At 50.7% G+C, this 25006-nt stretch overlaps 1 protein-coding gene across 1 annotated transcript in view; it reads right to left on the reverse strand.

The window, feature by feature from the left end:
• SHROOM3 (shroom family member 3) overlaps window positions 1–25006 on the reverse strand; it is a 140059-nt gene that overhangs the window by 15002 nt on the left and 100051 nt on the right. The window contains exons 3-5 of the mRNA XM_009566139.2: window positions 17215–17343; window positions 6688–6819; window positions 504–3759 (exon numbers count right to left, since the gene is read on the reverse strand). Coding sequence (XP_009564434.2) covers window positions 504–3759; window positions 6688–6819; window positions 17215–17343 — 3517 coding nt within the window. The remainder of the gene's footprint in view (window positions 1–503; window positions 3760–6687; window positions 6820–17214; window positions 17344–25006) is intronic.

Below are 25006 nucleotides of genomic sequence, written 5' to 3' on the forward strand. Positions count from 1 at the left end.
CTGAGCGTTTCCCAGCACTGTCAGGCACAGCGGGAGCCAGGGCAGTTTCAAGCAACCTTTAATTTTCTCTACTTTGCACCAGGAAAGTGGGCTGAGGCAGAGCAGCAGCGTATCAGCACATTAAGGGCAGATCCCACCAGACAGGTGATGGGTCGGTGCTTCTCTGGTGATGCCGGCAGGTAAGAACAGGACTCTTGAAAGGACATCAGGAGCAGCAAGAACATACGTACACTCCCCGCATCTGCACTGAAATCCCAGCACCCCTGAAACAGCCCCAGCAGTAAGAAAGCTGACCAGAAGCAGTACCCCACTGGCAAGCAGTTAAACCAGTGTCCTGGTAACTGAAACAGTCAAATGCTCTCCGCCTCACCATGCATCTAACCTCTCTCTAACCAACAGAGACATTGCAATGACTGAATGTCGCCTTGTCTTCTGACATCCCCCCTCTTTCCCTGGTTCAGAGAGCCCCGCTTGCCTGCACACGTGATCCGGTTTCTACATACCTGGTGTTTCTTATCGGCCGTGGGAGACGATCTGGATCGTACATGCACAGGGACTCTCTGATTGTCGTACCTATCGAGCAAGTCCTCCACAGACACTGATTTCCCCGATTTCCTGGCAGACGAGGGTGCTTCAAAGACCTGCTCGTGCTTCCTGTAGCCAGGCCGGCCCTGTACGCCCAGGGGGTCTGTCTGAGTGCCTTTGGTGAGCTCGGTTTTGGCTCTGTAATCCCAGCACCTCTCTGGTTTTGGTTGGCTCATGACCAAGCTGTCTTGGAGCCCTTTCTTTTCATCTCCACTCATGTTGAAGCAGCCCATCAGCCCTGCAGGAAGGGTAGCAGATACACGCCCCGTCCTGCATATACGCTCTACAGACTCTTTCCGGCGGTAAAGGTTCTGGTCCTGGAGGGAATTCATGCTGGAGGATGAGGAAAGGCTCTGGCTGTCTGGGCCACCTGCCTGCAGGTAAGAGCTGTAGGAGCGCTCCCTCAGCAGCCCAAGATCTTGTGAGGACGGTCGTCTCCCTGTTTTGCGCTCGACGTAGTCGGCGAGGGCATTCTGCTGGAGTTGCTTGAGCTCTGGCTTGGAGAGGCTGGCTGTGGCAGAAGCTTTGCTGTCCCTTTCGAAGATTTTACGCCGGTCAGCCACTGAATTCTCTGGGAAGACAAAATGGATGCTTTTCTTCTGGAAGAAGAAAGGCGATGGCTCCCCATCAGAGATGCCCACCTCATTCATCTTCTCCGGCTCTGAGTAAGATCGCTTCTTCTGCTCTGCCGTCAGCCGCCTTCTGCCCCCGATGCGCGAGATGTGCTGTGTCTTGGTGTAGTCCAGGGCAGAGAGGCTGCTTTCAGTCGGTGTGACACTGTGCCTCTCCTTTGGGGTGTGGGGAGATGCTGCCATGCTCCTCATGCCCACGTGGGCTGAGGCAGGCCTCTGCGTCACCTTCTTGGGCGTGCTCCCGAATGGGGGGCTGATGCGACGGAAGGAAGTGGCCCTCAGCACCTTGGACTGAGCATCTTTAATGCTGTTCCTGTAGGCCCGGTTAAACGATGTGTCCATCTGTGAACCGTGGGTATCCTGGATGTTATCCTTCCAGAGGATCTCCTTCTCAGGCTCACCTGCCAGCTGGAATGTGCTTTTACTCCTCAGCAGCTGAGCTGCCCTTATTTGTACCTCATTTTCAGGACACAGGCTGTAGTATTCGCTGGGTCTTGTCTGCTTCGCTGAAGCTGTCATCTGTAGCTCTACAGGGTGCCAGTCAGCCTCTTCCAGCTTCCCGTTCCTGATGGAGGGGCTGGAGACCCTGCCTGGTTCACTGGGCAGCTGGCTGGGCTCGCGGAGCTTGTTCCTCATGTCCTCCAGGCTGTTGAGAGAGCACCTGGTGCTGGAGGGCTGGCTCGTTCTGCTCGGCCCATAGTGCTGGCCAAAGCTGGGAATGCCAGTGCTCTGCGGCCAGTGAGTGCTTTGCTCCCGCTGCTCAAACTTGCTGACCTTCTCTAGCACCAAGCAGCGGGGCTTGCTGGCGTCTGGTTTCCCATAGGGGAAGCTTTGGGTGCTGCTAGAGCTGAGCCGGCTCCTCCCAAAATCGGAGGTCTTTGGGTGCTGTGGAGAAATGGGCTCTTCACATTTTGGCTCGGCAGCATGGAACAGAGTTGCGCTCGTGCCCTCCTCCTCCTGCCTCACAAAGGCCTGTGGGTCCACATCACTCCACTGCTTGTGCCCCTGTCCCCTGTGATCCTTCTCCTCTTTACTGCTGCTGTTTGGGAACAGTTTGGTGTTGGAAAAACCTTCGTCTGGCTGCATCTCTTTTAGCTCGAAGCTGCTTTGCCTCCTGGAGCTCCCTGGGATGTTCTGCAAGGAGGAAAAGCCATACTGCTTGGCCTTGCTGTGCCCCCACTGGTGGTGAGCAGCAGCATCTCCCTCGTTTATCTGTGCATTGCCATTTTTCTCCTCCTGGGGTTCAGCTGCCCAGTCCTCTTTGGGCTGGTAATGGTTTCTTCTCTCACTAGCATCCCTCGGCTGGGGCTGTGGAGCTTGAAGACTGTGTTTAGAGGCCTGAGCGGTACTCAAGGTCTCTTGATTGCTACGTGCTGCCCTGCACGGGCGTAACGGCTCCTCCTTTCTCGACGCGGTCAGGCAGGCTTCTGGGCTTGCCATGCTAGGAGGTTTTTGATGGAGAAGTTTTGCTGCAGCATCCTGCTTTTTCTCAGCTGCTGAGGGCTGGTAGAAGATGGTTGATCTGTTTGTAGTGCTTTGGTTTCCATTCTCATCAAAGCCCAGGGTGCTGCTGGCTACGGCCTTGTCGTAAGAGGCTGGAAGGGGTGGAGAGTAACCGCTTTCTTTGGCCAGAGCTGGATAAAGTGTCCCATTATTGCTTGCAGAAGGCTGGGGCACCTGGGCGTAGTGCGGCTCCGGAGATGGGACTGGGTAGACACCAGTAGGCAGCAGGGGCTGCCCCGGCTGGGCTGACTGGGCATAGCTCTGCTTGGGCTTCATGGTGGGGCTGCTCTCCGGGCTCTTCTCCACCACGGTGTGCAGGTGCCCTTCTCCGAAGGGGGGTTTCAGCAGTGGGCCCTGGGACAGGGTGCTGACAAACGCAGGCCAGGCCCCTTTCGGCTGGCTCCGACTAAGCTTGTTCAGCTCCAGGCCAGTGCAGGAGCTGGGCCTCTCGTGATGCCTGATGGCTGCGTAGCTGTCGCTGCGAGCGGGTGGCAAGGGAGGTCCCTTGGGGGTCTGGCTCTTGCTGTCCAAGGAGCTGTGGCCTAGCTGCGCGCAGGAGGGAGCTGTGCCGTGCCGGCTGAAGCTGTGGAGCCTTCCCTGGCCGTGACTGTCCAGTGAGGCCCGGGCCTCGCAGCTTGGAAGCAAGGCAGAGGACTTCACCTCGTACTCCTCAGAGATCCCCCTCTGGGCATCGTAGACTGTCTTGATGTACCTGATGTCAGCTTGCCTCATCCCGTCCTGCAGGCTGCCTCGGGAGTGCATGCTGTCCACGGAGCAGGAGTGCTCCTTGCTGAACGGAGGAGCAGGATACTCAGGGATGCTTGAGTTGGTGGAGAAGGAGCTGTAGGCAGAGTCTCTCTTGCTGTGGAGGTGGGATAGCTGGTCGATGCTATTGGTGGATTTGGCCGGGGAGAGGTGACAAGGGTGGTAGCCAGGGGAGGAGTGGTCCAAGCTCTCCATGCTGCCTCGGGAACTGTATTGGTCAGGACTTCTCCTTAGATAGCCATGCTCATAGCCAGAGAGATCGCTGGTTGAGGAGCTGGGGAAGAGTGAGAGAGGAGTAAAAACCCACTGTCAGCAGAGCAGAGGCACAACAACTTATAAGTGAGCTCAGAAGCAAGATGTTTAGTTTTGAGGAGTGCAGATGAAAACCCATATTTGGGCCTTACTCCATCCCCTCTTCGCAGTCATCCCAGTTCACAGAGAGGAACTGTTTGACATTGCAACACATGGCTCTTATTTACCACAGAAGGGTGGGAGGGAAGCACAGACAGAAAGACAGCGCATCTCTGGAGCCAGGGAGGATCAACCCCACCCATCAAACCTATCCAAGGCACTTGGAAAGCTGAATGAGTGCCGACGCCACTGAGAAGGAGGAGAGGAGCATGAGGGATGTTCTGGGGGGAATCTAATCTCTTTCTTTTTTTCCTATTTCATTTCTTTTTATGGAGATGAAGGCTATGGCCTGGCAGGCTTCCTGGAAATTCAGCTGTCCCAAGGACAGTTTGTTTGCTGCGAGAAAACTAAACTGACAAGACAGAGAGGAGATGCATGTGTTTGTGTGTGGAGGCAAGTGGGGGTGCAACAACAGAAACAGCCTGAGAACGCCCCAGGAAGCCTTCACGGCTGCCTGCTCATGGGACTCAGAGGGCGCAGAGACACCTTGGCACCTGCTCCGAGATACATGCAGCCAAAAGGGGATTCCTGTCTGCCAGAGGTGTGTCCCAAAAGAAGACAGAGATCTTTCTACCAGTGGGAAGTGAGATCCTTGTGTCTGCCACAGTTCCCTTGTTCTTCTCTGGGGATACCACAGATTTACATGGGGTTTCTCCTGGGTAATTGCTCCTCCCTGATTCAAGCCAATACACTGAGGACTGGGGAGCATAGCCTGAGGATTTCACTGTTCTTCATTCTGTTCCCTCCCCTCCCTTGGATATTGCTTCCCCTTAGCTCCCTCTGCAGCCACGTGCACTGTCCTGGCAGAGCCACAGCAAAGCAGCAAGAAAGGAAAGGAAAGACTGCTGTCCTGTGTGAAAGGTGGCAGGGCAAGGCTTGGAGCTGGGAGCAGGGATGGAGAGGAGCCTGGGTTTGCCAGGAGCTGCAGCCCCAGCTGGCACAGGAAAAGGCAAGCTCCATTTCTGTGTGCTTTACTCTGCTGGGATAACAAACCCAAAGCTGCTCTGTGCGACTGGGGAGCTGGGGATGCACAGGACACCAGAGAATCGAGGAGGCAGGAGGTGTGTTTGGTACCCCCCCCCCCCACCTAGCTTTAAGCTTGCTTCAGATCGCAGCCCAGCCACAGCCACTTCCACCACACTGGATTAAGACTCACGATCCCACAGGACGGAGAGAGAGAGGAGAAGGCTGCTAAGGATTAGGAAAGGCAGAAGGAAACCTGCCTGCTAGGGGAAAAAGCAACTGCTCTGCAGAGAGACGCAGCGGAACACAGGCAGCAAGAGATATGGCCTATCTCAGGATAAAGCTGCTTTACTCCTTTAATAAAACCCTTTATTCCAGTTTAAAACCAGTATCTCCCTGGCAATGCCCAGCAGAACCCTGGCCAGCTGGCCACTAGATGTTCCCCGTGCTCCTCTTCCAGCACCCAGGAGACAGAGCCGTGCTGCCAAAGGCTTTGCCAGGAGCTGCGGCTGGGAAGCAGAGCCCCTCGGTGGGAAGTGAATGTCCTACAGCCTGATCACTCCTGCAGGCCAGAGACGAACATAACATTTTTCCGGCAACTCTCTCCTCAGTTTTTTTAATGCTTTGTTTTCTTTTCCTTCCCCTCTGCCAGGGCTCAGTCTCGCCTGTAGAATAGATGACGTTTAAGTCCCAGTAGCTCCAGGGAGAGTTCCCTGCTCCTGGAACTCTTCTGCCTTGCCAGGGAAAATCCTCCGAGGGCAGGATTTAAAATTGCCCCAAACCCAGCTGCCCACCAAGTACGGCTGGGGCTGCTTGCGGTAGCTGAGGGGTTTGCCTGCCCCAGGCAGCTCTTCTCCCCGTACTCACCACACTGCACAGCCTCAGAGAAACAGCCCCAGCTTGCTGGGACCGCACTGCTGCTGCCAGTCTGCCTCAGCCTCGGTCAAAACCAGCAGCACCTCACAACACCTTCTTCAAACAGCACTCAGGTCACTAGTTTAGTCTTCTAGGGACTGATAAACCACTACGGTCACTTCTTAGAGAAACAGCCATGCACGTACAGTTAGGATAGAGCCGCCAAACCCAGGAAATCCCTTGCTGAACTTCTCACCCTAGGAACATTGTCGCTGATGCACTACTGTTGCCTGCTCTGGAGAGTGGCTGCCTTCTGCTGACAGACACAGTTGCCTTGCTACCTACACTTTCTTTCTTCTTCTTAAAAGGCTCATTTTGACTTTGGATTTCTTTTCTTTTCCTGGAGAAACAGCCATCCTGTGTTTCTACATGGTGGCAGCTCGCAGGATGCAGAGCAGGACACCAGCAGCAGAAAGCTGCATTAACGTCCCGAAAGTGGGCTCCCGTCTTGGTAGGAAGGGAGATTTTTCAAGCAATTGATTTCCCATCTGCTAATCACCTCACAGAGCACTCATCGGAGGAAAACATGGCCACTTTATCTGGGTAACCAAGCAGGAATTTAGACTTTCCTAACTATAATCCCAGCCCTGGCTGTTTGTGAACCTGTCCAGCTGTATGGAGGTGACTGGTAGCATTTTTCCATCACATCTTTTGTCTCCTTCCTTTACTCCTGTGCTCTAGATTTAGGCCCTGATCCGTGGTCAGTGCCAACAAAACATACCCTTGGGCATAAGGCTGAACCTCCTGTAAGCCAGCATGACATGAAATGGAGGGCATAGCACTAGGGGACTTGTTTAGAGGCACGCACGATCTCTACACCTGCGAAAGCAGGGAAAACATCACCAGATTAAAAACGCATGCTGCTTTACATCTCTGCCTGCTCAGCACACGACCCCAGCTGCGTAGCGCTTACCTGGAGTGGTAGGATTGATGCCAAGGGGTGCCAAGCGTGCCCTGAGATATTTGCATCATGCTGGGATTGGGTTGGTTCTCCGCGAGTTTGGTTGAATGCCAGGAGTGCGGACGGCCTGGAGTTTCACTCCGCCTAGGTAAAAGCAGAAGGATTTTGTACATCAGCAACAGGCCAGCTCTTGCAAAGAGGATGAATGTGAAGTAACATCAACGTTTAAAAATGCTCGTGCTCACTTCTGTTTCACTGTTACGTTCCTGTCTCTTCCACGTGACTCAAGCAGTAATCACACAGCGTTAGACATTCACACAACACGCTGCCCCTCGTATTGACAAGGCGACAGGCATGGGCAGTGGGTTATCAGCGAACGCGGGGTTCCTGCCCTCTATGCTGCAGCCAGCAGCTTCACCCCTCGGGGATGAGCCTGGGGGCCCATTCACCGGGATTAGTTTACAGAGAGGGCTGCGTGTGGGCTCCCCAGCGATGCCCCAAGCAGGGCAGCCGCCGCATGTGATTTTTGGAGATGCTGAGGGAGTGTTTTTCCTTCACTTTAAAGTGACAGCTGGCAAAGTCACCTAAAGAATTGCACACCATGCCCACACAATGGTGGTTTGATCTCTCCTCAATGCTGATAAAAAAGGAGGAAGAGACACGACAACTGACCGGCAGCACTGCGCATCCTTCGCGTGACGCAGGGCCGTGCAGCTGGCTGGTTGCCCCTCTGTGGCACGCAAGCCTGGCTGTGTCCCCAGGCACAGCGCGGCACGGCAGCCCTTAGCACGCTGCAGCCACCAACGCTGAGGAAGCCCGCAGCTCTTCAGAGAGAAAAAACACCGACAACCTTATTGGAATAACATAATGGAAAGTCCAAGCAGGGGATTAGCGATCAAGCACCCTGAACACACCACACAGACTCTCTTTCCCCCAGCCTTTGGGCTTGTCTTTAATCCTCCTTCTGCTTTCCACGGGGGATCTCTCCCCCTGCTCTAGCACTCATCTCCACAGTTTCTAACTTCCTGTGGGAGTGAGGCGCACCCGTGTAGTGCTGAGCCCCAAATGTGACAGCCTGCAGGACAGCCTTGACTACCTATAACGCATAAATGCAAAAGGAGGGTATGATGCAGCCCTAAAGCCTTTATCTCACTGCAAATTCCACTGCACAGCACGTCCTGAATAAGTCAGTAAATAGATTAAAATGCCCTCTGCAGACATAAGGCAGACTCTGAAAGAGGATTCCCCTTGCACTGCCTATGACTATGAAATGAAATGACATAGGAAAACGTACAAAGTAAAAAATGATCGTTAGGGTCCAATCCTTAGGCTGCAAGAGGGGAAACTGAGATGAGATCTTCGGAAGAAATGTTTCCCTGTGGGGGTGGTGAGGCCCTGGCCCAGGCTGCCCAAAGAAGCTGTGGCTGCCCCATCCCTGGAGGTGTTCAAGGCCAGGCTGGATGGGGCTTGGAGCCACCAGATCCAGTCGGGGGGTGGGTTGGAACTGGAAGGGTTTGAGGTCCCTTCTGATCCAAATCATTCCATGATTTTCTGATCCTTTCCTGTCACAAGTTAATGTTGGCACCAGCTGATGTTCCGTGACAGGGAAAAGTATTGGCGGAAAGTAAAAGGTAGAACTGTTTCACCAGTAGATTTTCTACACCAATTTCAGAAGCACAGGTCATTCACTGTCAGCTAAAAGAAGAAAGAAAAAAAGAGACGTTCCTTTCCATTTAACAGCCGTTGGGACAGGATCATTGTAAGGAAAGCTGAACAGGAGGTTTACAGCATGTGAGCTGAACCCAGCACCATTTTCCCATCACATATGTAGGTGTGTTTAGAACAGAGCTCTGCTGTCAATCTTCTTGCCCAAGAAACAGGGCGGCTGAACACTGCCAGGTGGGACAGTGACAGAACTGTTTCTAGGAATAACCTGCATTCTCGTGTTTTCCATTGCAGAGATGTAAAGACTCTCTTTGCAATCCCAAGTAGTATGAGCCCCAGCATTATTTTTTTGCTTGGGAAAGCAAACAGAATGATCCCAAGTGTGTTATCCCTTGTTTCAATCGGCAAAAGCTGCACGGGAGTTGTGCAGCCAATCTTCCCAGCCAGAGGTATTTTAAGCCCTTTTGCTCAATATCCTTGTAATAATACAACACACGGAGAGTGAAGCTCTGAACTGAAGACAGAAGACATGCCGTACCAGCTCAGCACGGGATAACCTCACATTGTTTCCACACCCACCTGATCCTGGAAATGCGGATTAAGGGTAACCAAATCTTAGCCTGGCTTAAGCCAAGGGAGGAAGCGCTGCGGTACACATGATCTCTAGCTCATGTTGCAGGCTCCCGCAGGTGATCACTGTGGAGGCAGCAGGATGGAAGCACGGAAAGTCTCTGTGCACACACGTGCACCAGAAGGCAGAGAACAGAGGCTCCAATCCAGTTCCCACTGAATCAGCAGAAAGCCTCTCCTTGGGATGGAGCTCGGAGGTTGTAAAAGGAAGGCATGGCCAGTGCCCAGTGCCTGTGTGTGGGTGTTCAGGGAGCGCCAAGAAATTCTTAGCTTCAGCCGTCCGCAACACCTCAAAATAGCACTTTGCTTCACCCTTCTTCCTTAAGCTTAGTTTATAATTATCATTGCCTCATTAGGGAGCAGGACTGGAGCTGGAGCGCAATGCAACAGTGAGACCCACAGCGGCTGCAGGAGAACATCTCCCATTACAAACGAGGGGAGCTGAACGTGGTCCAGCTGCCAAGTTTGCAACCGCTTCTGGTTACACGAGCTTTGCTGCAGAGCGCAATGTTTGGGAAGCAATAAAAACCAGTGCAGGATTCAACTCTTTTTGGCAAGCGGGGCAGAACTGGTTTTGCACAGCCCACAACGTCAGATCCTGATTCATTCTAAACAAACTTGATGAGTGATAAAACATGCTAATTCCTGACTTGAGGGAAGGCAAATAAATCATTACATCTTTATGGAATAAACTTGGTGTAGCTGATTTGCCTTGAACAAAACCAGGAGCAGCAGCCGACGCTTTGTCCCAGGAGGCTGTGGGATTTCAAAATGCAGAACTGCAATAACAATAACAACAACAATAACAAAAGGATCTCCTCCCCTTATTCTTTGTACCAGTTCCTCAAAGGCTGTACCTGTACCCTGCTTGTGAAAGCATCTGGACAATCTTAATACTAACAAAATCTCCACTTCAGACAATGAAGAAAATGATATCTCTGTCGTAAATGCCAAGGCTGGAAAAGAGACTCTGGTTCCTTGCAGACACCTCCAGTGATCAGATAACTTGGGTACCCAGGTCAGGCTGACATCACGACAAATGCCTCAGAATGAAGGTACTTGGAGAAGTTAGCGGACCCTGATGCGATGCTGGCATCTAAATCAGCTCCACAGCAGCTGTAACACTGACTACAACCCAGGTACTCCCAAATTCAAGCCATAAATTGGAAGATCAAAGGGAAAAGAATAGTCTGTAATTTTATCGAGCTGCTGGTGCTCCTTGTTGCTATACTGGGCATGGCATTTTCAGACAGAAACGTGACAGGCACACTAGCGGCCTCTTCTAATACAGCATGGCAAAGGTTTGACACAGTCTGGGCTGTGAGGACCACACTGATGTTTCTGAGGCCCTTCACCATTAATAGCTTTGTAGGAAGAGCCAAGCAGGCTCTCTGTAATCTCTGTAGATTATTTTTACACTCTGTATGCAGAACAGTAGTGGAACTTTATAAAGATACCTCAGCACGAACTCTATAAATGAAGCAGCATCTAAAGAGGAGCCAGCTGAAGCTTTCTTCACTGAGTAACTGATCTTTTCCCCAAGGTTACAAACTAAACCCATGCAGATCAGTGTATTCAGTCTCATTTCTGTTCTTTACATTCTCTTCTTTCCTGCTGCCAGAGCACATGCACAATCTGTGTGCTTTGCAGTTCAAATATACTCCAGCCCAGTATCCTCCAAGGGTGCACAGATGCTTCTGGATAAAAAGCTCATCTTTAATCAAAGCAAACATCCTGGCTTCTTCAGATCACCACTTTCATTTTATGTACATTTACCTAGAGAAGTTTCCCTTTTCCCAGCCCTCCAAGTGGAGCAGTTTTGGAAGAAAAGAACAAGGTGCTTAAATAACCCCTGCAGACTCCTCTGCTCCAGGCTGCCAGGAGCATAGTTTGGCTGAGGTCAAGGAGCACAGCAATCCAGCAATACCGACAGCTGCTGCCCTGACAATTGCAGGTGGATCTTTATGCCCAGTTTACAGGGTGGTGGGATGAGAAGCAGGAAGAAAGCAGTTCCCTCCGCTCACATGCCATATCCCAGGATCCTGGGGCACACCATGGGAGGGATTTGCTGTGCAGACAGACACAGGTGAGAGTATCAAAGTAAGCCGCTGAAATCCTTCTCTTCTGGCAAGGAAAGCACCATCCCTCTGGAAGCACAGACTGCAGACCACAGCAGAATGTAACTCAGCCTTCGAGAAAACTACTGAGTGAAAGCCAGAGAGGGGATATTACGGCTCATGAATTAGCAACTCAAAGTCACCAACGCCCCAGTAAAGGGATTGATTTCTGCTGCAATGCACTCAGAGCTTGCAGGGAGCCAAATCTTCATCAGGCTCATGTCTGGCCAATACATTGTCCGAGATGGCTCAATAGAGACCATTTGTGAATACTTTCTACTACCACTGACCTTGTGCTCTTTTCTTCTCTGTCCAGCAAGCTTCAAAATCATCCTCGGCAGCGATGCGGAACGCTGAATAGAAAGGCAGCTGAATCTTTCAAGAAATGCATCTCTCCTCAAGGAGCAGGAGCCATCTGCTTATCCAGGCAGGAGCAGTAATCAGCAGGACATGTTTTCCACGACCTGCAGGGGTGACCTTGACCAGCTGCTGGTGCTAATGTGCCCAAGAAAGATGGGAAGAAATAGAGAAGAGACCTAAGGCCAAGAAGGTCACTCTGTGCCATCGCAGACAAATGTGATCCCTGTAGATGCGTTTCCCTGCAGCAGTTGCGTGGCCCAGGTGGCTGTGTGGGAGGTTGCCAGAGCTGGCAGAGAGAGACATGGCCTGGCCTGGCCTCTTTCTCTGGGGAGGCAGAAATGGAAGTAACAAAAAGTGTGTGGCAAAGGTAGTGTGTCCTGAGCTGTACCCTGCCGTAGGCTGTTTCTGTACGGAGAGACTCTGATCATAGGGATTTGTGAGTACCCTCCCAGGGCAACTCTGTACCTGCATAAACACAAAGCACGAAGAATGATCTGAATTTTCACTGCTGCGGACGTGTCTCCAAGATGGTTACATCTACAAGGAGCGCTGGCATAGCAAGGATACATTCTGCAGACACCCTCACGTGCTGCTGCAGTCCCTCTGCCCAGCTATTAAGCAAGAGATGAAGGAAAAACTAAAGCACTCGGAAGCCTATTAGGATTTCCACAGAGTGAGGCCACAATCTCCTCAAAGCAATGTCACTCTTAATTAAGGTTCAGTCATGGTTCTAAAAATAAGCATAACAGACAAGGCCAATTAGAGAGAAGTAGGACCGTAACGGGTCAGCTTGATGTGTCTTTCACTGAATCTGTCTGTTTAGACTCACAGAGCCCTTCTGGTAAATTCTGGGGTAGGAAGGGTCCTGAGTGAGCTCTGTCCCCGCACAATGCTGCCTAAAAAGAAGGAGAACTCACTAGAAAGATTGGAAGTGCAGGAAAGCATCCCTTTAGGGTATCTCACAGGTTCCAGCAGTCTCAGTCTTAAACAACAACAACAACAAAAAGCCTTGAGAAAAACACCCCAGCCAAGTTCAGGGCTCCACTCCAGGCCAGCCGGCCCCTTTCCCAGTGGCACAGGCAGATGTCGTGCCTGTGTGTGGTTTCCAGTTGATGTGTCAGACTTTGTTTGCTTTTCCCCTTTGACGAGCATCACCCGGTACGGCTGGGTTGCATCAGGCCAGGCCCGGAGTGCCACGTCAGAACTGCGAGACACTGAGCTCCCTAAAGTCCCTCTGGGGCAAGGAAGCAGAGAATCTTAGGCTTCTGCTCAGATCTCCTATTGTTACCATCACCAGTTCTTAGGGAAAAGCTCCCCACCACCCCACTGGAAAGAAAAGTCTGGTGTGGAAGCAGAGATGACACCCACACGTGCGAATGTACACAGATTTCTTCTATTGTTCTTTGCAGCTCCACATGCGGGAAACAAACATCCCCTCTTCCTCCTCTTTTCTCCCCGGCACCAAAAGCAGGCAGAGAAAAATTCTACAGGAAGGTAATTTTGTGGACGGGAACGACCAAGGGCACAGCGATGTTCATCCTGCTGCCTCTGGAAACGGACATGGTGTAGGCAGCTAAGGATACCTGAAAGCACCAAGTGCTGCAGCAAAACCTGTCAGAGTTTGCGAGAGACCAAAGATGGCTTTTCTAAGAGAAATTCTCTCCAGCCAGGCTGCAGCAGAAATGCTGGGATCACTCAGAGGTGACAGCAGCTGTGAGCAATGGTGGCTCCTTAGCTGAACTTAGGAACAGTCAAACACTGTAATTAATGATTATTGGCCTCGCATATCACACCTCTGTGTTATCACATTTCTTCAGCAACCCGTGGCCTGTCTTATCCAAGATGGGGATTTATCCATTCTCCAGGAAAAGAAACAAAGGCCTCAAGAGGTGAAGCGACTTACACCCTATCGCAGAGCGCCCTCCCTGCCTTGACTTCCCTTCGCCCAAGTGCAGGTCTGACAGGCAATATTTAGATTAAGGACAAAAGAAAGGGTCCCACTGACATTCCCTGAGGCTAAGCAGACAGCAGGCCCGAACAGGAACAGCGAGAATGCGGTTATCAGCGTGAGAGGGGATGTGCACAGGCTTCACTCTTGCCTGTGTTGACCGGGCCTGATCACCCAGTTCTCTTGCATGTGCTTCACGATAGCACTCAAGATCACCTTTGTCCTACTGGGATCTCCTGACAGCTTTCTCTTTTAAAGAAAGCATTACCAAGCAACACAGTAAGTACGATTTAACCTGCAAAATAAAGAGTATTTCAGATCTCTATTTGGAGAAAGTACTTGCTGCCAGGATAGTCCATCTGTGCCATTCAACAGAACTGCAGCTTAGGGATATGGAAGCCAAGCCAGCCTTCTGCCTGGAGCATTTCTGGATTCAAATACGGAGCTGGATTAAAGCCCCTCTGCAACTTTCCTCTTCTTTCTATAATTTTACTGTTTCCTTTGCTGGAAAAAGAGGATGAAAGAATAGACATGAGAAAGAGACAGCCGATAAACTTACTGTCTTTAAGAAGGACCCGATTATTTCCAGTCTTCTCCAGGCATTCACACCATTTCTCAGAGCATGGGCGGGAAATCTCTGCAGCCAGCCCCAACAGTGGCTTTCCCTGCCCACAACTTCGCAGAAGCCACAGTACTGCGCTGATTTATCCATATGGCCCAACGGGCTTAATTCAAATAATTTTTCCTCATTCCCCTCCATCCATTAAATTAGTTAAAAAGACAGAAAAACAAGCATAGCTTAGATTCTTTCGCACCCTGATATCAAACACACAGCAACTTGCAACAGGAGAGACTTTGAAACAATGGAAGGAATGTGTTTTCCTGGTCTTGTTCAGCGCTTAGGAGGAACTCGGTGGCTGGCAGCAGAAACACCGCCCTGTGAGCCTGATTATCCAAACGTAACATGGACAATGAGTCACGGCAGGTAACCAAGGGGATTTGCAGGGCAAGCAGTTCAGACAGTAGCTGGGTTCTCCTCCAAGTTGCAGGGTTACAAATCACAGGCAACGCTAATAAACTCAATCCGAAGTGCTAACGTAGAAATGATAAACGGGGAGAGAAGAAGCACCTCCAGGTGTATGTGCTGAGTGTATGTACGTATTTACATACATTTGGGGGAGGGCGGGGATCTGTTCACAAACAGACTGCTTGCTGAGGTACCGCAAGGGCTAAAAAAGGCAAAGGGTACCAAGGGGAGTTCAGACTTCTAACATGCCACATGTAATCGTGATTCACTCCCAGCTGGGAGTTCACCTTCTTACCGTTCCAGCAGGAGCAGGTGGGATAGGTGGCTGTCCTTGAGTGCATCACTGCGACTCACACCAGTGGAGCGAGAGGAATAGCAAACCTGCAGTGATCTAACACAATTGCAGTCACAGAACAGCTAATGAACCTGTCCTCTCCCTCAGGATAACTTATAATCACTTGGGTAATAACCATTTTTTTTGGTGAAAGACACTCTCGCATCTGAACTTCTAGGCCTAATTCCTCCCTCCTCCTCATCTCAGATCACCCTTTACCATTGGGCAGAGCTGTGGCCACATCAGCAGGCAATACTGCACTGGTTATGTTTGTTTTGCAGGGTGGAGGAAGCAAGGCACGCTTCTGAGCAGTCACCGAGTGTACGCTTAAGACAGTGAACCATAGCCTGGTGTTGTGCTGCTCCTTTCCGTGGATGCTCAACTGCAGCACCTGAGAAACCAGTCCTGCGCTCTGGAGTTCCCCTTGGACTACGGACACTCATTCATCACCCTGAATTTCAGAAACGGATCTGGGCTGCTGACAGCCCGTCGCCTTCATCGCCCAGCGTGAGTCTGCAGAGAGTAAACAAGCCAGGAAATTGTATCCGGTGCTACCGCCAAAGCAAAGGCCGCCGAGTCTGATATACCCTCCCACACTCAAATTTTTATACATTAAAGAAACTTCCTGTTTGGAACCAAAGCTTCAGACGAGTCAAACTGCAGACACAGCCTTCAACATAGGCAAAACATTGGTACTGGATCTAAAGACAAATTCATCCACATAAAATGCTAACCTGCATTATTACTGCAGTCTAGCAGTAATTGTGCTAGACTGACCAGCAAGCAAAATTTCCAGAGGGCATACGCTGAAGGACTTGGTGCTATAGGAAAGTGGTGGGCCTATGGGAGCTGTGCTCCCACATTTGATGTGGGTCACGTACCTCAGTAACTGCAGGGTCCCACACCCCAGCCAGAGATAAATCTCTCCCTGATACCTCTCCCAGGCTTTAGCAGAAAGAGGGGAGGTTGAGATGAAATCTACGGAAGAAATGTTTTCCTGTGAGGGTGAGGAAGCCCTGGCCTAGGTTGCCCAGAGAAATTGTGGCTGCCCCATCCCTGGAGATGTTCAAGGCCAGGCTGGATGAGACTGTGAGCAACCTGATCCAGTGAGAGGTGTCCCTGCCCACGGCAGGGGGTGGAGGGTGGAACTGGGTGGGCTTTGAGGTCCCTTCTGACCCAAACCTGTCATTGTATGATTCTATGAAAACCAGCTTGAAGACAGATTTCAGCCTCTAAAATCGGCCCCACCTGAGAGAATTTATGGTGCAAATCCTCCTTTGGTGGAAAGCAATACAAATCCAGCGAGGTTACACACATGAATGCTGGCGGAAGAGCTGGGCCCTTTCTCCTCCCTTTGCAGCTGCCCAGGCTGAGCAGGGTCAGCATCTGTAACTGCTTGCAGTGGGAGCACCACCACTGAGGTCAGTGAGTTTGTTCCAGATATGCATCCTTGCTGATAAGATCAGAATGTGACTTCACCTGTCACATTCCCTCCTCTGCCGCTCAGGAACAGGCCCCAGGCCACATTTCCTGCAGCCACAGGACATCAGTGCAGCTTCTTGACTTTAAATAATTCTAGGTCTGGCCCAAATGCAATGCTGCCAATAAAAATCATGGCTTTGACTTCACGGTGAAGTCTCAGGAGACTGAGACACAAAAATCGATGAGGTCATCCAGATTGCCTCTGACTGAGGTAAGAGGCTCGTCTGATGGCAGCAAGAGCTTTGCCTGAGTAAACACTGTAGGATTTGGTCCTAAACTGCATGAACAAAGGAAGGAAATCAGGCTCTGCTACAGCATTGGATGATCCAGAACAATTCAGGAAACTGACTGCTGAAAGCATTTAATCATTTAAAAACGCAGATAGGCACTCAGCAGTGTTGCCATGAACGCCAAACTCCCACTGAATTTCCCAAACTCAGAAGAACTCAGGGGGTTTTGGAAAGCCAGGCACCCAATCCTGGTGAGCCACAGCAGGCTGACATCACTGCTGTGGAGATATTTTGGTCTGGCATCTCTGACAACCTCTGCCACCGCTGACAAAGTGTTTGAGGAGAAACAACAAAGAAACAACACCTCTTGCAGGACTCCACCTCAGCGAGTCACCCTCAGGCATACTGGCAGCCAAAGCAGTAATTATTTTACACCCAGGCCTGTGTAAGTGGTACCGACATCCAGTAGCGACTATGCTTGACTCCAGTCCCAAATGGTGAATTCATTTCCCTGACACTGTGCTGAGGGCATGGAAGCCATAGGAAGAAGTGGGCGTGATGTTAAGGAACCATCCTGAACCTCTTTCACCATGTGATGCCTCAGATGCTGGGGATTGGTGCTGCTCCACTCCAGCGCTACTGCTGCCCTCACTCCCACAAAAGGGAAGTGGAGTTTGCCAGCCTCTCTCCAACAGCAGCCACAAAGCACACACAGCAGACAGGGATACAGACACACGCATGCTTACCTGCTCTTCAGCCGCAACTTAATTCCTCCCGACCACGAGGTTTTGCTGGGCTGGAAGTCAGTGGTCAAGCAGTCCGGACTGAGTGGGCTGGCAGACAGGTCAGTGCATCCCTTCGCTGCATGGGTGTCCCTGTCAGTAGAAACCATGGCCACGTAAACATCAACACAAAAAAAAAATTAGCCCTTGTATCCTACATTTAATAAGGATTTTAGGAAAGAAGGCAATGCACAGACTTCGGAGCAAGGCAGGGGCATCAGTTTTTAAACAGTGCAAACAAAACATCCCAGAAATCCACACACATCCCTTTTCTTCTCGAGTGAGATTTTGCTCGTCTTTATACTGAGGCAGCACTCGGCCCCTGTGAGTGCCCCTCACAACTGTTCTGGAGGACCTGCACACCACCGCAGCGCTGCTTCTCTGCACATGGGAGAGGGATCAGCTGCTGCATCCGCGGTGCAAAACTCATTATCCTACATCTGCATTTTGGAACTCTAAATCCCTAAGTATGGAGTTCAGGGGCTGCACTGTGGGATATGCCCCTTCCACGAGAGCTCAGGGAATGCTCTGAACACATAGGAGAAAATCTAATAGAAATGTCCACACGAGAGCAAGAAAGGGAAGCCCACCCCCCTCTCTACCGATATTTCCACAAAGTTAGCAAAGGAATGTTTACCCTGCTTCCTCACACGCATGCAGCACACAAACACTGTGCAACCATCCTGTCAGCTCCTTCCTTCCCGCAGACACAGGAGAGCCCAAAACAATCCAGCATTCCCGCTTGCTCCCATGTTTTTGCACAAAAACACAGACGAGATTTGAAATCTGCTTCTGAAGGAACCCCGACGCCTCAGAAAAGGGTGTCTTGCCGAGATGCGCCGTAATTGCCTCTTGTTCCCTGCTTAGCGGGCTGCAGGCTGAGTGCACATGCCGGCATCTGGGGCTTTGGATAGCTGAGATGGCTTGGATGCCATTCCGCTGAGAGGCCAGCCGTCTTTGTGTCCAGCTCGGTCCTCCCCCACGCTCCCTCCCCAAGCCCCCACGTGCCAGCCAGGAATGTTAAGCCTCACATTGCGGATGAGATATAGCGGGGAAGCCAGCAGCACTTTCACCTTGATTAGGGAAAGCGACTGCTCCGGAACAGCTTTTTTGCTCATCGTGCTTATCTTCACCCAAATTTTACCCCATATCCTGCTTTAGCTGCCTTTTCTTTCCATGTGCCACGTTCTATAATGCTTTGCCTCTGCCACCACCTCTCTCCACTGAGATGATGCTGAGCCTCTCATCAAGCTGGGAAGATCCTTCTCCCTGCTCCTGTACCAGCCAGGCTCTGTAACCCCAGGAGCACAGCCTCCTTTAGTGCAGCCCTGGGAAGTGCCAGCACCGTGAGCTGCTTTGATTCTCTTTCCTTACCAAGTTTACCACGAAAACTTAAAAATTTTTAGAGGTGATTTCACTGCCAGGCAGAGAAAGGACAGGCGGCCTACTGCAAATGAGGGTTTAAAAGATTGCACATAAACAATTTATATGACACAAACATAAATAATTTTGAAAGCAAAATATATTTGCAGCTGTAGCATTTTGAGGAGTAAGTCCTCTGTGTAGGGCTTTGTATGGAAGACTGGAGAGGTGGTCCCAGCCACACTGAACTGCACTTCTGCCCCACAACGCTGCCCCTGAGAGATTCCTGTGACAAGGGGCCTCACGAAGCCCCTGGGAGTGCTTAAGCACAGCTCAAATTCATGGTGAAGCTGCTGCAGGTTGTGCCGAAGCCTAATGAGGCGTCTCGCTGACAGCGTGGTGGCAGGATCCCATTAGAGGGGAAAGGATTGCAGCAGAGGCACTTATCTTAACTCCAGGGTAAATCTTCACCACCCCTTCCTCCTCCCCAGTTTGCTAACGGGGCCACAAAGAGAGGAATCAGTTTAGCTGCAGATGCTTTGCAGGCAGTCCGATGTTGGGGTGATGCTGCCTTAATTCAGAGGGGAGAAGGGGCACCGGCTGTGGCTGTACCTCACTGATTTGGGGTGATCTCGCATGAGGTAGGGCTGCTGGGTCCCTCCTGGGGGCTGGCCCAGCAGCTTATCTGCAGAAGCACCCATGCCTACAGCTCCGGCTGCTTTTGAGGGGCAAGGCAGGTGCTGAGCCCTTTTGGAAAAGGCAACAGTGCTGCAACCCTCATCAAAACCCTGAAACACTTACAAAGTCACAGCGATTGCTGTGGGACAATTCTCAGAGAGTTGTCTCAACCTGTTTGAAAGCAGATACTGACACAGTAGAAGACCTTTGCCATGTTCACAGGAGATGCTTTGGATCAGCAATGAACTTTCCTACCATGCCTGCAGCAGCGCTCAGCCGTAACCTCCCTGCTCCTTTCCCGAACAGCAGTTTGGCTCCCCTGGACTACAAAAGAGTAGTACTTGGGCAGTGAGGAAAGCTGCTCTGGTCTCCTCGCTGCTCAGCCAGCTCCGAAGAGCCAGTGACGATATCCAGGACCGGGAAATCTTCTCTGTGCCCAATACATAACAAAGAGTAAACAGCAGCCTGGGAAAATGATGGAAAGGAGTGGGTGCCTATGGCTCTCCCATCACTGCAGCCCAGGGAGCTTTCAGCATGTGGGGTCTTTTTTTAAACCAGCTTTTGAAACATATGAAGAAACAAAGAGACAACACAGACCCTAAACTCTGCTGCGAGCAAAGCTCTCCAATTCAGTCGCTTCCAAGTGTTCCTATACGGATCTGCACAGTTCCAACCCTCACCGTTGGCAGCTCCAAGCAGCACGAGGTGAAGCAGCCTGGGTGTTCCCCTCGCACAGGGAGAAGCCCATCTTGCCAGCATGCATAGCTTTGGGGTTTACCTCCAGAGACAAAGGAGCGTTAATTGGAGTCTGTGGGGGCTCTGGGGTTGTTGTTCAGGGGGAAGAAGGAAACGCAACGGAGCTTTTCCCGTGCCTCTTAAAAAACTGTAATTACTGAGCTCTGTGTGGAGTGTGGGCTAAATCAGACATTGAAAACTAATCAGTCAGGCTATAAGTAACACCATTAATCAGGCCCAGTGGGGAACACAGGGATAAGGATCCTGCACACACACACATCAGGGACGGAGCAGAGCCGCTCTTCAGCAATGGTGGTGGCCGGGTGCTTCACCAGGGAGGACGATTCCTGTGCAGGGCTGCCTCCAGTGAGAGCACAGCCGGCTGAGCAGAGAGCACTCCGGCGGATAGCACCAGGGCTGCGGCTGCAGAGGTGGAGACCTCCCTCAACAGGACCCACAAACCCAGCACCTTCCTCCCCTGGCAGCTCTCTGCCTCACACTCAGCCAAGCGACCTGTCTGCTTATCCCAGAAGATTTCCTAAGGCAGCTCAGCCTCACGATCAGGAGCGGAGCGTGCTAATCTCTGTAAAGACACTTCTTCAACCCTACCATGGAAACAGACCCCAGTGCAAAGACACTGAGGGCCTACCTTGTGTCTTGACTGTGGCCCCTCACATCTTCTCCTTAGCGCAACTGTTCTCCGGAAGCTTGAGCTGCCCCTGGATGGCACAGCATGTTGGCTCTCTTCAACAGCACCCAACCCGCTGGGATGCTCTTTAAGCTTGGGGCTGCATTTTATTTCAGGACGTTGCACAGTGCCTCACAATCACATAGCTAGAATGTGGCCCTGGCAAGGAGTGGCTCCAGTTGTTCTTTTTGTGATCATCTCGTTTCTAACACTTGCAAGTGGGAGACAGGAAGGCTTGTGCAGTCTATTTAAAACTCCTTTACCTCCCACCTGAGGCTGGCAGCTGCCTCTGAAATCTTTCCTTTTCTGCAAAGTTCGTATTTAATTATGAATTGTTATTTACACTTGCCGCTTCCATGGTGCCATGGGTATTTCATACCTAACATGTTGATGAGAGGCTGAACAGACACTCCGCTCAGCCTTTCTCTCATCTAAAAATACGGCCTGGTAGTTTTTTTTCCTGGACGCTCGCTCCACAAACATTGAAGGAATACAGTGCTACAGATGGAAGCCTTTGAGAAAAGCCTGCTCCTCAGAGGTTGCATTGCCCCCAGCCTGGCTGCCTCTGCCATGTGCAGCGAGCACCAGCTGCCACCAGAAAGCGGCAGCGCCTCTTCACCACGCAGCCCTATGTCCCCTGAGCACTCTGCGCTGCCTTCTCTGAAGCAGGCATCTATGAAAAGTTTGCCTATTTTCTACCACCCTCTTCAGAACTCTCCAAGGAAGCACAGGCAGCCTTATCTTATAGTAATCAGCTCCCTACAAGGCTGATTTGCCTGTTGCTGCTATCCAATGTCTCAAGTCCTTCCCAAGCTGTGACAATCCTTGGAGAACCCATTCACTGTTTTATCAGGGAATCATGGAATGGTTTGGCTTGGAAGGGACCTCAGTCCCACCCCCTGCCATGGGCAGGGACACCTCCCACTGGACCAGGCTTCTCAAAGCCCCTTGCAACCTGCCCTTGGATGTTCTTTAGGGAGATCTTTTGTTTCTGACCATCGATGACTCTGACCTCCTCTGGCCGCCTCATTTGCCTCTTGTGCTGATCTCCCACTACCTGCATACTTGAAACATTTCAGACCATTTATCTTAACCTTCTGGGCTATTGCCTCTTCCTTCTCACTTTCTTTGGTCTTCCTAATCCTTATTCCTTATTTATAACCTTCACATTCCAGTAGGGATTGGTTTCCTAAATCACACCCAGACAGTAAGTGGAGGGGTGTGCCTCTGCCCAGCAGATCCCCAAGGTATCCTGTCCGAACTGGCTGCCCGATTCAGCCAGGGTCTGCAGAGTTATTACTCTCCATGAATTAAACTTCTTGTCTCATAAAGAGAGTTCCTTGAGTAATGGAAGCAGCATAAAACATTGCTCTCATTTTCAAATGGTTCCACCTCTTGGAGTCATGATTACTTCTCTGACACTAACGCCAAGTTTGCTGCCACAGTAACAGAAGATGTAATTCCAGGAGGATCAACCTCTCAGTTGTTAATAGGTTTAGTAATTTTTAATGTCTCATTCCTTCTAAGCCCAGTGTTATTTCTAGAAGAGAGGACAGATCCTAAATTCTGATTTTTAAATCATTCCAGATTGACAAGAGTGTTTATAACCACTATCAGAATTACAACTTCCCTAGAAATATAACTGCTTACACGGTGACACTATTGAAATGGAGATGAAAGCAAAGAACTCCATCCATGTTCTACAGTGATTTGTAGGCATCTCCTGATGTTTTTTCCATCTGTCTTAAATTGGAATGGAAGAGGCAGCCCTCCTTCTCCACAGAGACAGCCAGCAGCAGAGACACAAAAATAAGAAGCGCAACAAAGCAGAACTTAGGTTTGGGAGACGAAGGAGTTAAGGCTGCTGTTCTGTCCTCGTTGCACACCCAGTTACACAACGTCACAGTGCGACCTAAGAGCCCCAGCTCAGCCGAGTGACATAAGGAGAGTTGGGCAGCTTCACCTCTGGCTATCCTCATCCTGCAGGCTGCAGGCCAGCTCTCGGCAGCTGATGAGCTGGAAATACATCTCAATGCGAATGAAACAGCCTGCCTTCTCCTTGCTGTGAAGAAGAGGGCTCCCCTGGGCAGGGAAACGAACTCCTCCCAGGCACCGACCTTGCACTCACTGGTGGGCACGCTGCTCTGCACATCCTCCTGAGATGAAAAGACCTCATTGCTTACGTATTTCTTATTTTGTTACCTCCTGTGGCTGGTCCAGAAATAGCCCATAATCCATGTATCTGTCACACTCCCAGAATCTCCTTTGGCTGAAGTGGGAGTGCCCTGCGTACTAAAGCACAAAGGCCCAGCTCCTCTCCTGGACAGAGCGCACATGAGGCTGAGCTGGTAGCGCCAACATCTGCTCAGGTTTGTTAGTCTGAGGTTTTGGAACCCCCAAGCCAAATGAAGAGCCAGGACCAGCTGGAAATGCGTGGACAAAACCATTTTTTCATCAGAAATATTCTGATAAATTGAACTGAAGCTTCTCCTTGGAGAGCATGCAGCTTGGACTTAAGCTTTTGCTGGGAAAAGCATCCCAGCTCCTGGGTAAAACCTCTAGCGTGCCACTCAGGACACTCACCCAAGATGGGAAAGGGCCAGGTTCAAGTCCACAGTCTAATAAGGCAGATAAGGAATACAAGGCTGTTTCATGGACGCCTTGAAACACAACAGGCTCCACCTGTGAGAACCCCTGGACTCATCCTGACGCAGAGCAAGGCAAGTTTTGAAATCTCAATAAGGGTCTGTTGGGCACACAGATCTTGGGACCACACTAGGTGTTCTTCACAGAGCTCTGCAGCAAGATCCAAGTCTCAAGCAGAAACAATATTATCCACAACTTGGATTCAGATGGGTCAGTAAAGCTCAGAAGAAAACACACAACCCCAGACCATTCAGAGTGCTGCTGGCTGCTACCTCTGAGAAACAGGACTATTTAATACAAGGTGTTTTGTATGCATGACTGGCAAACTTTAGATGGATACACCTCACATTCAAGCACTCATCGCTTTCAGTCTAATGGCTCCTACGCGGTGTTTCAGGGCAAAGAAACACAAAGGCCAAGAAGCCACCTGGAGTTAGTTCAGATTCACAGCTTCAGTTCTAGGAGGGCTCCTCACTTCTGCAACTCCAACTTAAACAACATCGATAAGCACTGACCTTCAGGCCTACTGAGAAAAAGTCTGGAGAAAGGAGATCACATTTTGACCATCTACTCCTTCTTGTCCAGTGTATTTCTGGCCTCTCCTTTCCTCTGAGATTGGATGGGTTTATTTGACCTGACCTCAATCCCACAATCTGCCCACACTGTGTTCGCAGAGGCCCACACCAACACACAAACAAGCCGCTCTAGTGCTGAACCTGTTTCTAAGCAGGGAGCTGAAAGGAGTATTCGCATTCATTTGGGTTCCTCACTTCGTTTGGTCTTGACCAAGGGATCTTTGAGAAAATGAACTCCCTCTTTGTCTGCGGGAGAGACCTAATCCCCATTTTGCCCTGTGGATTACTGGGTATTTAAGAGAAGCACTCACATGCACATATTTGGTTCATGCCAGCCGCGTTTGGGCCCACAACGTGTATCGTTTGCTTTGGTCTTTAGGCTTGACAATAGGCACTCCAGCTGGCCATGCAGCCCTGGTCACCAGAGGCTTTTCTTGTGCCGCCAAGCTGGTGGTGGGAGCATGCAGTTCCCACCTGGCCCTGCCAGAAAGATCAGGACCCAAGCTGGAAGGAAGAATCCATAGGGCTGAGAAATTAGCTTTTATCCCTAGTCAATTCCTGGCTTTCTGTGATAGAAGTTTACAGTTTTACTCAATTATAGCTCGCTGTTTGCGTCACCCAGAGAGCCTGCTTGTTCCAGCACTGGAGCCCACCATCCCTGGGCTGTACACACAGCTATATAATAAAAGGTGATTAGATATAATAAGAAGTCATTCCTTCTATAATAGGAATAATAATTCCTATTATTATCATCATTAGAGTATTCCAATAGTTCCAATAAATTCCCAGCATAGCTGGGCTTTTCACAGAATCACAGAATCACCAGGTTGGAAAGGACCCACTGGATCATCGAGTCCAACCATTCCTAACACTCCCTAAACCATGTCCCTAAGCACAACTTTTACCACCGTTGTTGCCTGTGTACAAGGTGGGTTTGTTACCTGCCCTGATTTTGCTTTGGCCATCAAGCTCAGGAGCCTTTCCAGCCCACTGGTGTTCCCACCCAGGTGAAGTGTGCTCTGTGTAGTTCTGGCCCAAATCTTGCTGGGATTGTGGCTTGATTCTGAAAAGG

Source organism: Cuculus canorus, chromosome 4 (genome assembly GCF_017976375.1).
Source record: "Cuculus canorus isolate bCucCan1 chromosome 4, bCucCan1.pri, whole genome shotgun sequence".
NCBI classification, from domain to species: Eukaryota; Metazoa; Chordata; class Aves; order Cuculiformes; family Cuculidae; genus Cuculus; species Cuculus canorus.